Source organism: Lontra canadensis, unplaced genomic scaffold (assembly GCF_010015895.1).
Source record: "Lontra canadensis isolate GAN:19392208 unplaced genomic scaffold, GSC_riverotter_1.0 scaffold41, whole genome shotgun sequence".
NCBI classification, from domain to species: domain Eukaryota; kingdom Metazoa; phylum Chordata; class Mammalia; order Carnivora; family Mustelidae; genus Lontra; species Lontra canadensis.
Window position 1 is genome coordinate 15,551,270 of NW_022631035.1, and position 14,382 is coordinate 15,565,651.

Consider the following 14,382-nt stretch of genomic DNA (forward strand, 5'->3'; position numbering starts at 1 on the left):
AAAAGAACACTTTTTATACAGGAAGATAAGAGAAAGAATTCTCAGATCTACAAGGAAATAAAAAACTTAACACTGATATATCCTTCTTGAAAAATAATTACTTAAAATGTATGCCAGTCAACTAAAAGTAAGAAGACAAAAACTGTGATTAAAAAAAAAAAAAAGAGTTTAACATGTGTAAATAATTATTATAAATTAGGTCATAAAACTGCTTGTAATATAGGAATTATTCTTATATAAACTATTAAAATAATTTAACAATAATAGTCTCAAAACATCAGATGTTACTCAGACTGGGCTTATGTTTTAGATATGTGCTCAATTCCAGGTTTTATACAGAGTGGGAGTCAAACACAGTGCTTTTTACTTTATTTGGTAATAACAGAAACAGGTAAAATTTTCTGGAGAGATAATCACAATACAGTGACTTTTATTATCTTTATTAACAAACATTACTTTCTTCAAACAGTCTTGCCCAATAAGACTTCAGATCTGCACCCAGCTGTGTCATGGGGGTCCTGGAAGCTCCTCCAACAACACCTTCAGGGCCCCATGGAGCCAGCTGGAAATCTGTGTTAGTACAAATGATGATCAAACCTACACCTTTCTAAATCACTGGAGAAGATAAACTTGTTAATCGATTTTATTTTAAGTCAGTAAGACTTATTTATATACACATTTATATGTATGTATATATACAATACATACTACTAATGGCTCAAAATTACTGAAGGAAATGTACCGAATGTTCTACTCAGTTAACGGAATTATGGGTGTCATATTTCTCAGTGCTCTCTAAATGTATTATAAAGAGCACAGACTGCTTTTAAAAGAAAAAAACCAAGTTTTTATTAAGGAATGGGTCAGTCAGTATGCTAGTTGCATATTAAAAATATATTTTTAAAATATCATCATGTATTTCCTAGAAGTATCTTTTAAATTCCAGATTAGGTTATTTTTGAAGTTTTTCTTGTAAGCACAAAAACCTAAATGACCTAAAATAAATGACCTAAATGACCTAAATGACCATAAATGACCTAAAATACAAAAAGCAGGGCTGAAAAGTACTTGTGAAATCGTTTTAAAAATTCAAGAATATTACCAAAACTTCTCTGAACAGAAAAACAATATTTTACGTTGCTTCCCACTGTTCCAGATGAAATACAATACTCCATATATCTATTTCTCTAGTATATATTTAAATATTAAAATCCTACAACGTAAGATTTCCAATTTAAAGATAGAGCTTAGAATACAGGTTTGATCCTATTTCCTACTCAGATTCCCTCAGATTAAAGGAAAATATCCAAATGTTACTAACTTTGTTATCTGCTGACAGTAATTATGATATGTGCATAACCCGAAGAGTCACAGTATCAGTGCTTGTTATAAAATCTCTTACCACATTTTAATACTTACTCTTAACAAATCATCTATTCTTCCCTCCTTCTTTTCTAAGTCAGAATTCTTACTGTTTTCTAGTGCAGATATTTTTTCTATTGTGAGGTCAGACTATACAAAGAGAAAACAAATTAAGATTAGTCTCAAAGTATTACATGTCATCATACTTTTCTCATTACTCTTCTGGGGAAAAAAGCACTTACTAACACAGATAGCCTGGTATCACATGGCTAAAGAAATTAAATCTGCTTTCCTCACCCATTCTTTAAACCTTGCATTTTGCTACACCTGCACTTCAATTCTGGTATCTAATACATGAATTCTCAAATGACGGTGCATTGAGCAATACAGAAACAAACTACTCTAGAAATGAAACTAACTTTGAATAGAAAAGGAGTTCAGAGGAGGGAGGACCCAAATCTCTAAAGAACTAACACGCCACCTAGTGGAAACAAAGAACAATCAGATGGGGAGAAATGAAGTTTTCTGAATCAGGTCTGTTCAACTGTCCAAAAGCTCATCATTCAAATAAAAGTAAAATCTACTCCTGAAGGTTGTATAGCTCTTAAGATTTAAGAAATTCTCCTAGATTGCCAAGCATCTTGTCTTGAAGGCAAAACAATGCCAGGAGGCTTCAAGCAAACACAGTGTTCTATTTGGCTAGCTCAACACTACACAATGGAGGATGAATCCACTATCCTTTTCAGATACTGACTTTGAATGCTCACAACATTCCCTAAATTAAAAAGAGTTTCTGAAAACTCTTTAAGGAGGAAATTATGTTGGTGTGCCACATGTTAAAGGAGTCTAGCTAGGTCCTGTCAAATAAGCAGGTGAAAGGAATCAATAAACTACTTTCATAAAGTAGGGAATTAAAATTCACTGAAGTGTATTCTAAGCACCGCCCTTATTAGCATTTTGTATGCACTGTCTGAGAGAACTAGAATCAACCACATTCTACAGACGATTTGTACTCAAGAACTGAGGCCCAAAAAGACAGTGTTAGTTGCAGAGCCAGAATTCAAACTCAGGCCTATAGATAGTATCCAAAGCAAGTGCTCTTTCCTCAATAACATGCTACAGTACAAGCATTTCTCTGCAACACACTAGAATGGCAAAGAAACACCTCAAAAAGTTAAAGCAGCTTCCAAAAGACTTTAATACTCAAAATGCAAGTTCTGAGTATAATACACAAAAATAATGAAGTAAAGTCAGAGAAATAAAGGAAAGACAAAGAGAGGACTCACAGACTGTATTATGTGGTTAGCATTTATTCCTAAGCACATCTTTTCCTCTGTGTATTGACCACTGACCTACCTGGGTCTGTCTGTGCTGGATGGAGATCTGTTTTTGGGAGCTGCCGGAATGCTCTGTGTTGCCAGATCCCGTAGAGGAGGGACTATTTTGCTGAGCCTGTAATAAAGGTATATCAACCAATCACTAGAAAGTTTTGCATCTTTCTCCACAGACATTTGTTGTTTCGTTTTTTTTTTTTTAGATTATTTTTTAAAAAAATATTCTCTATATCCAATGCGGGGCTTGAACTCAGAAACCTGGGATCAAGAAGCACTTGTTCCACCAACTGAGACAGCTAGGCATCCCCCTGCACAAACATGTGTAGGAATGCAAACAAAACGGATTCCTTCTGATGGAAGTCAGGAAGTCAGGGCCATGCAGCCAAGATGAAAGTGAAACAATTTAAATGAGAAGCAAGGATTTAACATGATAGCATGGATCATGTCCCTGTAGATAGTGTGAAGTATCAAATGTTCCCAAGTGAATTTTTAAATATGTAAATTAGAGAAAATTAAAGGTTATTCCTGTAATAAAATGTCCTTTTCACTTATACGGCAACGTGCTTTTGTCAGAAAAGGCTGGCAAGGCAGCCAATGCACAGGGGATGCCTGGGACTCTGGGAAGAACGAGCTGTGAACTACTCTTCAGAATAATCTTCTAAATCCACAGACATTATCCATGAGCACACACAGGTCCAAAAATCCAGGATGACTTCCAATACTGTCACTTGCTGAGTGTAACTTCCATACACAAGTGACAGGGCATTCTAAGACATTTTAAAATTCAGAAGGCTTAACTCTTTTTTTTTTTTTTAAGATTTTATTTGACACAGAGAGTGCAAGAGAGCACAAGCAGGGGGAGCAGCAGAGGGAGAGGGAGAAGCAGGGTCCGCACTGAGCAGGGAGCCCAATGTGGGGCTTGATCCCTGGACCTGAGATCATGACCTGAGATGAAGGCAAATGCTTAACCAACTGAGCAACCCAGGTACCCCAAGGAGCCTTAAGTCTTAATATAATTCAACTATTTAGGAATATATAATCATACTCCCAAAAGTCCTTTTACTTTTTTAAGATTTTATTTATTTGAGAGAGAGAGAGAGAGAGAGAGAGAGAGAAAATGATGGGAGTAGGGGATGGAGGCAGAGGGAGAGGGACAGGGGGACTCCTTGCTGAACACGGAACCCGATGTGGAACTTGATCCCAGGACCCCAAGATTGTGACCTGAGGTGACATCAGACACTTTGACTGCGCTGCTCAGGCACACTGCCCTCACCACCCTCTTAAAAACAAAACTGAACCTAACACGATACAACCCATCACAGACATAATTGGGAAATACTGGATATTCTGAAGATTATGGGCTAATGGCAATATATCTACTGCTACCATCTATCAGAGAATGTATTGTTTCCACATATGTGAATTTTCTGATACTGTCTATATATTCCTTAAACGATTTCTCTTATTCATTAACATAGGACCAATGCTATGCCCACTACCTAGTGAGTAAGTACTGTCCGCTGTTTCACTGTGATGGTCACAGGCCAATCCTTCCAAAACCCTATATGGTAACTATTATTATTTCCATTTATAGATAAAGAAAATGCAAATCAGAGATATTAAGCACTTCTGCAGGGTCACAGAGCTAGTAAATGGGAGAGCATGAATTAAGGGCTACCTGTATGCCCAAGAACCATTCTCAAGGGCCACAGCAGACTGACTGGCTTTTATTAACAATTAGGGATACTGTCCCAACCAGGCCACAAGCAAGCTAATAAGCACGTCATACACACAATCATTTTGAAGGCTCACAACAGCCTTGTGAGAGGGCAGGCAGTACTATCTCCATTGGTATTTATTCATTCAGCAACTGCTCACTCCCTATGTCTAAGCACTATGTTAGGTATTAGGGATACAAGGACCAAGTAAAACAGACAAAACCCACATGGCCAGTCATTATTCTGCCTTAATAAAGCTCACAATCCCAGGGGTTTATTAAGCACTCAGTAAATATTTGTTGAAAGAAATTGTTAAATAAATAATCATACAATAAACACAAAATCCCAACTGGGATAAGTGCTATAAGAGTATACAACAGGCCACATAATCTAATCCAGAGTCAGGGAGGAATTCCTGGGGGAAGGAGTTTCAGAGTTATGATCTGAAGGAAATAAGCAGTCAAGGGGAGTAGACAGATCATTCCTGGGACAGAATATATATAGGAACACAAGGGGAAGGGAGAAGACTGATGTGGCGATCAAAGATGTCAAAACCGAGAAACCAGTATCAGAGAGGCTGAACAGTATCCAGAGCCCGTACGTGCTAGAGCTGTGATGAGAGCCAGGTGTGGCCAAGTCCAAATAACTGAAAACCTTCTTTACTCTATGATGCAGCAAATCTTTTTTTTTTTTTTTTTACTTACTAGTTAATAGGGGTCATCATTATGAACCTCAAGTGTTACACTGAACTACAGGAGCATCATCTCCTTCAGTTATCATTAGATTGCTCTTATAATCCTCTCTTTTAAAGTATATTTCTAAACAAATATGACTGTTAGAACTGTAATTATAATAAAAGCCAATAAGCACATGACTGGGACACCTGGGGTTAAGCAGCCAACTCAACCTCAGCTCACATCAGTGTCTCGAGGTCCAGACACTGAGCCCCACCTCATCCTCTCCCCATACCCTTAAAAAAAAAAAAAAAAAAAATTAAAAAACCACGTGACTGACTAAAAGGCTCTTCTACAACTTGTAGGTTATGGTACCCAAGCTTTGCTAAAATGCCTTTTTACAAGGGCTCATTTCTGATTCTAAGCTTTCTTCCAGCAAACGGGGTGCTACAATGTAATTCACTGGGGTGTTTCCAAATGAAACTTTCTGTAAAAACACATAAAAATTGCCCAATGATAAGTAAAAATGAAAATAATGCCTTCAAAAGGTAAAAGAACTACAGAAATATAAGGGCCTACTATTGCTGACAAGTCCACAGGAGACAAAATGCTCTAATTCTGATCATTCATTATTAACTGTGTGCCTCTGTGCCTGCTCCTGGTTAAACTCTAGAAATGCAAAACTGGAAAACAAAGACAACTTCCAGTCTGCCAGATCGGAACAGAAGTTGCTGGCCTTGCTAAACAGGCCACTTGTAGCTGTAAATTTAGCCCAATCCCTACCTCGCAAAACATTCTCCCCAGGATGTCTGTATTCTTTACTCCTATTACGTAAGTACAGTGGCTTCAAATTCATGATGGTAAATTGGATCTCCCAAAGAACTACTGATGGGCAAAGATTTTTTTTTTTTTTTTTTTTTAATACAGAGGAAGAGAAGGATGGGGAATTTGGAGGGACATAGAGAGAATCTTAGGCAGGCCCCAAGCCCAGCACAGAGCCTGATGCAGGGCTCGATCTCACAACCCAGAGGATTATGACCTGACTGAAACCAAGAGCGAGATGCTTAATCGACTGGGCCACTTAGACGCCCCTGATATGCAAAGATATTTTTAAAATGAAATCATAATAGCTCTAAGAAACAAGAGAGAGTCATGGATCAGAAATATTTAAAAATTTTAAATACTAAGAAACATTCGAAAGTTACTGGGTTCAAACTGACAGAAAAAGTGAAATAAAGAAATTCATAGCTCAAAACATCACCAGTGAAACAGGCTGGGTTTTTTCAAGGGTGCTCTGAAAAGCTTTACAATGAGACATTTGCAAAACCCAGGAGTACCCATGTGACAATTACCGCACAATTTAAAATGTATAAGGTCCACTAAAGGTCCACTTTGATGCCCTCCTTGCATAGTGAAAGGCCTGGATAACTACCACTTCTGACTCCAGGACAAAGCACAAGAACAGATGTCTTAAACAAGACTGGAAAAAAAAAAAGTAAATATTTTAAAATGAAAAATAAGTGGGTACAGGAGAGGGATGGCTCCTGTTGTGAATATTGTGGCTTGAGGGAAAAAGTGAAGAAAGTACAGCACCCCTGCCTTCTACAAATGAATTAATGAAGAAATGGAATGTACTTCAAAGAGTAAGAGTTTACCCATTTCTTATCTTGATGCTTGCACAGGAGCTGGTCTTTCTGCCCAGAGTTTACCAGACACTCAAAGCTCACAGTCAGCTGGCCCACCATTTGGGAAGCAGCACAATCCTACTTGCACAGGAAAATCCATGCCAACGACCTCTATTAACCACCCTAATTCATTCAACTAAAGCCAAACACACATTTTCAAGAAACCAACAGCACAAAAGGGAAGATCCAACGTGAAAAGACAAAGATCCAAGAGAAAATAGGTAATTAAAAAAAAAACTTTAAAAATAAAAAGTACATTCAAAGAGGGCCAAAGGATACTACAGCTATAAAAATGAAAAAATGGCAAAGAACATGAAAAATAAACTTAACAAAATAAGATTATCAAAAATTGAAAACTGAACAGATTAGCTAAATAATAAAATGACCTAGCTGAAAACAGAATCAGTCATCTGGAAGACAATGTCAAGAAAATCTCCCAGAAGATAAAACAAAAAGTCAAACAAAGCAGGAAAGAAAAGTTAAGAAACGTGAACACAGAGGCTCCAAAACAATCTATCAGATTTTCCAGGGGAAAAGAACAAAGAGAAAGAAGTAATCAAGGAATAGTTAAATAAAAGTTTCTCTGAGATAAAAGGCTCATTTTAAGAGTCAAAAAGCCTACAAAAGGACAAGCAGCATTAATGGAGAAAAAAATAGTGGACAGACTTCAAGAACAAAAAGATATCATATGATCATCTCAACAGATACAGAAAAATGCATCCAGCACGCTTCCATTTTTTAAATTTAATTCAATTAACATACAGTATATTATTAGTTTCAGAGGCAGAGTTCAGTGATTTATTAGTCTTATGTGCTCATGACATCATGTGCCCTCTTTAAGGTCCATCTCCTAGTTACCCCACTGCCCTTACCCCCCCTTCTCCTCCAGCCACCCTCACTTTGTTTCCGATGATTAGACTTTCTTATGGTTCGTCTTCCTCTCTGATTTCATTTTTTTATTTTTGTTTTTACATCTTGTTTTATTTTCCTCCTCCCTTCCCCTGTGCTTCCTGGTTTTGTTTATTAAATTCCACATAAGTGAAATCATGTAATTGTCTTTCTCTGACTTATTTTGCTCAGCATAACACCCTCTAGTTCCAACCACATCCTTGCAAATGGCAAGATTTCTCTTTTTGATGGCTGAGTAATATTCCACTGTTTGTATGTATATACACACTTACATCCCCACATCTATACACACACACACACACACACACACACACACACACACACACACATATGTTACATCTTTATCCATTCATCTATTGATGGACATCTGGGCTCTTTCCATAGTTTGGCTACTGTGGACATTGCTGCTATAAACATTGGGGTGCAGGTGCCCCTTCAGATCACTACATTTGTGTCTTTGGGGTAAATCCGTAGTAGTACAACTGCTGGGTTGTAGGGTAGCTCTATTTTCAACTCTTTGAGGAACCTCCCCATACTGTTTTCCAGAGTGACTGCACCAGCTTGCATTCCCACCAACAGTGTAGGAGGGTTCCCCTTTCTCTGCATCCTTGCCAACATCTGTCATTTCCTGACTTGTTAATTTTAGCTATTTTGACTGGTGTGAGGTGGTATCCCATTGTGGTTTTGATTTGTATTTCCCCGATCCAGCACTCTTTCATGATAAAGACACTCAATAAACTCAGAATAGAAGGGAACCTTTTTAACCACAAAAAAGGCATTTCTGAAAAAAACATACAGCTAACATAACAGTGTCAAAGATCACATGCTTTCCTCCTGTGATCAAGAACAAGACAAGAGGGGTGCTTGGGTGGCTCAGTGGGTTAAAGCCTCTGCCTTCGGCTCAGGTCATGATCTCAGGGTCCTGGGATCGAGCCCCGCATCGGGCTCTCTGCTCAGCAGAGAGCCTGCTTCCCCCTCTCTCTCTCTCTCTCTGCCTGCCTCTCTGCCTACTTGTGATCTCTGTCTGTCAAATAAATAAATTAAAAAAAAAAAAAAAAAAGAACAAGACAAGACAGGATGTCCACTTGAACCACTTCTATTCAACATTGTATCACAGGGCAATTAGGCAAGAAAATAAAAGTCATCCAGATTGTAAAAGAAGAAATAAAACTATACTCGCAGATGACATGATGCTGTATACAGAAAATCCTACATAAAAATTACTAAAACTGGGGCGCCTGGGTGGCTCAGTGGTTTAAAGCCTCTGCCTTTGGCTTAGGTCGTGATTCCAGGGTCCTGTGATTGAGTCCCGCATCGGGCTTTCTGCTTAGCAGGGAGCCTGCTTCTTCCTTGCTCTCTGCCTCTCTGCCTACTTGTGATCTCTGTCAAATAAATAAATAAAAATCTTTTAAAAAAATTATTAAAACTAAAACACAAACTCAGCAAGAATGCAGGATATAAGATCAATATATAGGAGCACATGGGTGGCTAAGATGGCTAAACACTTGCCTTCGGCTCAGGCCATGATCCCAGGATCCTGGGATCAAGTCCCACATCGGGCTCCCTGCTCAACCAGAAGCCTGTTTTCCCTCTCCCACTCCTCCTGCTTGTGTTCCCTCTCTAGTCTCTATCCAACGAATAAATAAAATCTTAAAAAAAGGGCCAATACATAAAAATTAACTGTATTCTCCAGCAATGGGCAATCTGAAAATAAAATTAAGAAAATTGCATCTGCAATAGTATCAAAACAATAAATACTTAGAAATAATTTTAACAAAAGGGCAAGATCTATACACTGAAAACTGCAAACATTATTAAAAGAAAAAAAAGGAACCTAAATAAGTAGACAGTTATCTCATGTCCATGGAATGAAAGACTTAAGAGGGCAATACTCCCCAAATTGATCAAGAGATTGAGCATAACTGCTGTAAGTCCTACCTGGTTTGTTTGTAGAAACTGGAAAGCTGATCCCAAAATTCTTTTTTTTTTCTTAAACTTTTTTTTTTTTTTTAATCTGACAGAGAGAGAGATCATAAGCAGGCAAAGAGGCAGGCAGAGAGAGAGGGGAAAGCAGGCTCCCCGCTGAACTGACAGCCCTATGTGGGGCTTGATCCCAGGACCCTGAGATCATGACCTGAGCCAAAGGCAGAGGCTTAACCCACTGAGTCACCCAGGTGCCCCGATCCTAAAATTCTTGGAAATCAAGGTATCCCACCGCCAAAACAATCCTGAAAAAGAACAAAGTTGAAGGAATCACACTGCCTGATTTCAAAACTTAATTACTACAAAGCTACAATAATTAACACTGTGATAATGACGTAAGCATAGGCTTATAGATTGAGAGTAGAACTGAGAAAGAATAAACCTGACATTAAAAAAAAAAAAAGAAGAAGAAGAAGATTCAAAAGACCCTGACAACTAGAATTGTCTCAATGGCTCAAAACTAATCAACAACGAGGATGGTTTTTCTGGTGAATCCAATGCTTTGAGTAATAATAAAACCACCATAATATTATAAATGCACTTTATGTGTTTCCAAGTTCTAGAATAATTTATAAAACAGAAAATTAGTTAAAATATATACTTAAAAAAACCCAGTATCACACACATATAACATGACAATAACGAAAAAAAACTGAAAGATGAGAAAGCAGCTGGGTGATACTCTTGAGTATGTTAAACTCATCTCCTATAATGGGGAGCAGAGAGATCTTGTTTAAAGTTAATTAAGTAAGAGGTATATCATTTGAAGTTGAAGTTAAAATGGTAAATTAGTAGAAAATCTAAAACTGTGGACAGTGGTTACATCTCTGATGGGCGCAAAGGAAAAGCCTTTCACTCTTCTCATCACTTTACTTTTTGAGGGCCATGTTTGTGTACTATTTTTATCATTCAGAAAATTAACTTATAATTTTAAAAAAATCAAACTTCTGTATATTAACTATACATCAGTAAAAAAAAAAAGAAAAAGACATTGAATTTCCTATATTAAAAGAGACAGAAATGGGGCCCTAGGGTGGCTCAGTTGGTTAAGTGACCACCTCTTGATTTCAGCTCAGGTCAGAAGATGGAGCCCCGCATCGGGCTCATGCTGGGCATGGAGCCTGCTCAAGATTCTTCCTCTCCCTCTCTCCTCGCCCTCAAAAAAAAACCATATAAAATTATGTCAACAATATAATTTTAAACATTTAAGCATCAAACTCATGATATTCTGCCATGAGCTATTTTTATTTACGAACGCCTACTGAGACATCTTTCACTGTTAGCATATACAGCTGACCCTGGAGTAACAGGGGTTTGAACTGCACGGGTCCACTGATATGTGGAATTTTTCTAAGTACAGGGCTGTATATGTATTTTCTCCTACGATTTTCTTCTTCTTTTTTTTTTTTTTTTTAAGATTTTACTTATTTGAGAGACAGAGAGTAGGACTGTGGGGAGGGGCAGAGCAAGAGAGTCGAGGAGCAGATTTCCGGCTGAGTGCAGAGCCTGAAGATGAGCTCAATCCCAAGACCCTGGGATCATGACCTGAGCTGAAGTCAGACACTTAACTGACTGAGCCACCCAGGCAACCCTCTCCCATCTTTTTTTTTTTTTTTTAAAGATTTTATTTTTATGTATTTGAGAGAAAGAGATCACAAGTGGGGGTTAGGGGCAGAGGGAGAGGGAGAAGCAGACTCCCTGATGAGCAGGGGTCCTGATAGTGGACTCAATCCTGGGACCCTGGGATCATGACCTGAGCCAAAGGAAGACGCTTAACCGGCTCAGCCACCCAAGTGACCTCCCCTATGATTTTCTTAGTAACATTTTTTTCTCTAGCTTACTTTAAGAATACCATATACAAAACAAATAACATACAAATTAAGTGCTGACCAGCTGTTTATGTCATCAGTAAGGTTTCTGGTCAACAGCAGGCTATTAGCAGTTGTTTTAGGGAGTCAAAAATTACAGTGCATGATTTTTGACTGCATGGGTGGGGGTTGGTGCCCCAACCCCTATGTCATTCAAGAGTCAGCTATATATACCTAGGAACACCTGGGTGACTCAGGTGGTTAAACACCTGTCTCCGCTTAGGTCATGATCTCCAGGTTCTGGGACTGAGCCCTGTATCAGGCTTCCTGCTCAGTGGGGAGTCTGCTTCTCCATCAATCTCTTACCCTCCCACCCTCCCCACCCCCACCTTGTGGGAACACACTCTCTCCTAAATAAATAGAATCTTAAAAAAAAACAAAAACTATATAGACCTGGGGTGCCTGGGTGGCTCAGTGGGTTAAAGCCTCTGCTTTTGGCTCAGGTCATGATCCTAGGGTCCTGGGATCGAGCCTGCATCGGGCTCTCTGCTCAGTGAGGAACTTGCTTCCTCCTCTCTCCTCTCTCTCTGCCTGCCTCTCTGCCTACTTGTGATCTCTGTCAAAAAAAAAAAAAATCCTTAAAAAAACCCCAAAACTATATAGACCTATCTCATGTCTTCTGTCAACTGTGTAACATTCCACTAGACCTATGTGAAGGATGCCTTTATCAATTCACGCAACAGAACTGCCTCCAGTGTCTGTTAGAATAGATCCTGTTCTGGCACTGGAGATACAAAAGTGAACAAAGCAAAGTCCTTGACCTGATAGAGTTTACATTTCAGTAGTAGGAGGAGAGGAGTCAGACGAAGAAGTAAATTATAGCAGGTCAGCTGAAGGGAAGACTAAGGAGAAAAGGTAGGACACAGAACCTAGACACTGTGCAGGGTGGGCAGGGAGGAGTTGCTCTTTTCTACAGTGTAGTTAGGGTACGCCTCTCTAACAGGGTAAACTGAAGCAGAGACTAGAGACCTGAGAGCACAGGGCACGGTTACTTACTATGTGGGAGAAGAATGTTAAGGCACAGGCAACACCAAGTGCAAAGGCCCTGGGGTGAGAACATGCCAGGTAGCATCTGAGGAGGCAAGGCAGCCAGTGTAGATGGAATCCAGTAGGGAAGGGAGAGGGCGGTAAGAGACGGCACAACAGGGAGAACAGCCCACGCAAGGCTTTAATGTGCCATTTTCAGCACTTTTGAGCAGGCATGACTACATCACTCTCATCTGCTGAGAACAGATTAAAAGGAAACAAAGGTTGGAGAAAAGAATCCAGCTGGGAGGCTAGTACCACAATTTCAGTGGGAGAACATGGTTTAGTTCAAGTAGTAGAGGAGGGGGTAGAAGCGGTAGCATTCTGAACATATTCTTAACAGTAAGATTTGCTGATGGATTTGTAATTGGGATAAAAAATAAAGAGACAAGACAAGAATGACTCCACAGTTTTTAAACAGCTAGAAGGAGAGTTGACAGTCACCGAGATGTGGTAGGATACGGAAGAAATGGGTTTGGAGCAGGGAAACAAAATGAAGAACTCAGTTTTGGACATATTAGATTTGATATGCTTATTAGACATAAAGAAGGGCAGCTGGGTGGGTCATCAGTTAAGCGGCTGCCTTCAGCTCAGGTCATGATCACAAGGTCCTGGGATCGAGCCCCACGTTGGGCTGTCTGTCCAGTGGGGAGCCTGCCTCTCCCTCTCCCTCTGACTGCCGCTCCCCTTGCTTTTGCGCCCGCCCTCTCTCTGCCAAATGAATAACTAAAATCTTAGGGGGAGAAGAAAAAAGACATGAAGAGAAGACTAATGGCAACTGACTACATAGGTTTGGAATTCGGGCAGGGCTCTGGGCTGGAGATACAAACTTGGAGATGTTCTGCATATGGGTGATAACTAAAGCTAAGGAACGAAGTGAGATTACATAGAGAATAAAGGTAGACGAAAGTCTGAAGACTGAGCCCTGGGGCACTCCACTATTTAGTGGTCTGGGAAATGCGGAAGAACCAAAAGAATGGGAGCCAAGAGAAGGACGCGTGCTTGGAGAAGGGAGTCATCAACTGTGGCTTTTGAATCACACCGGACAGTTAAGTTCTGAGAATGATCTCCCGGGTTAGCAGCGCGGAGGTCACAGATAACCTTGTTCCAAGCTCCTCTGAAACACTGGTAAAGGGAAAATGCTTCCAATTTTTGCAATTATAAACAATACAATAAACATCTTTGTATACTTTATGGGAATGCAGTTTCTGGGCCCCAGGATACGTCAATTTAACACTCAAATACATTACCAACTTGTCTGAAGTGACTGCCAACTCAAGAGTCAGTGTAAAACTTCCATGCGCGGCTAAACTATACCCTACAGTGAGAACTGTCAAACCTATCCACACCTGACACTCTGACAGGTCAAAAGAATTACCTTCTTATATTTTGCATTTCTCCATGCTTGAAGTTAAGCATTTTTCATGTTATTAGTCATCTGTCTTTTTCCCCCTCTGTGAAACTGTCCGCTCATAGCTTTTGCCTATTTTTTTGGAAACTGCTTATCTTTATTTATTCAAAGCATTTCTTATACATTAATGTTAACTCTTTTGCTTTCTTCTTTCTCTGTATTACTAAGCTTATATTCTGGTTGGAACTACAGAGAAGCAGAGAGATTCAGAACGGTACCAAATCATTTAGGCCTTTGCTTTTCATACATTTCCCTGTTCCTTCTTTGAACATGATCATTTTCTTACTCTTTTCTGCCATCTCTCTTCTCCAGGAGAACAATCTGGGTGCAGCATCTGCACCTCCTCCGACAGTCTGAGTGTACTAGCTGATAGGACCGAGCAGGTGGTTATCCGTCTGCACCCATCCCAAGC

The 14,382-nt window shown here is 39.4% G+C and overlaps 1 protein-coding gene across 9 annotated transcripts in view; it reads right to left on the bottom strand.

The window, feature by feature from the left end:
* The window catches only part of TLK2 (tousled like kinase 2), a 113,844-nt gene that overhangs the window by 41,383 nt on the left and 58,079 nt on the right, over positions 1-14,382 (bottom strand). For all 9 annotated transcript variants that reach the window (XM_032870907.1, XM_032870910.1, XM_032870905.1 and 6 more), the window contains 2 exons: positions 2,719-2,814; positions 1,420-1,512 (listed from right to left, as the gene is read on the bottom strand). In XM_032870907.1, coding sequence (XP_032726798.1) covers positions 1,420-1,512; positions 2,719-2,814 — 189 coding nt within the window. The remainder of the gene's footprint in view (positions 1-1,419; positions 1,513-2,718; positions 2,815-14,382) is intronic.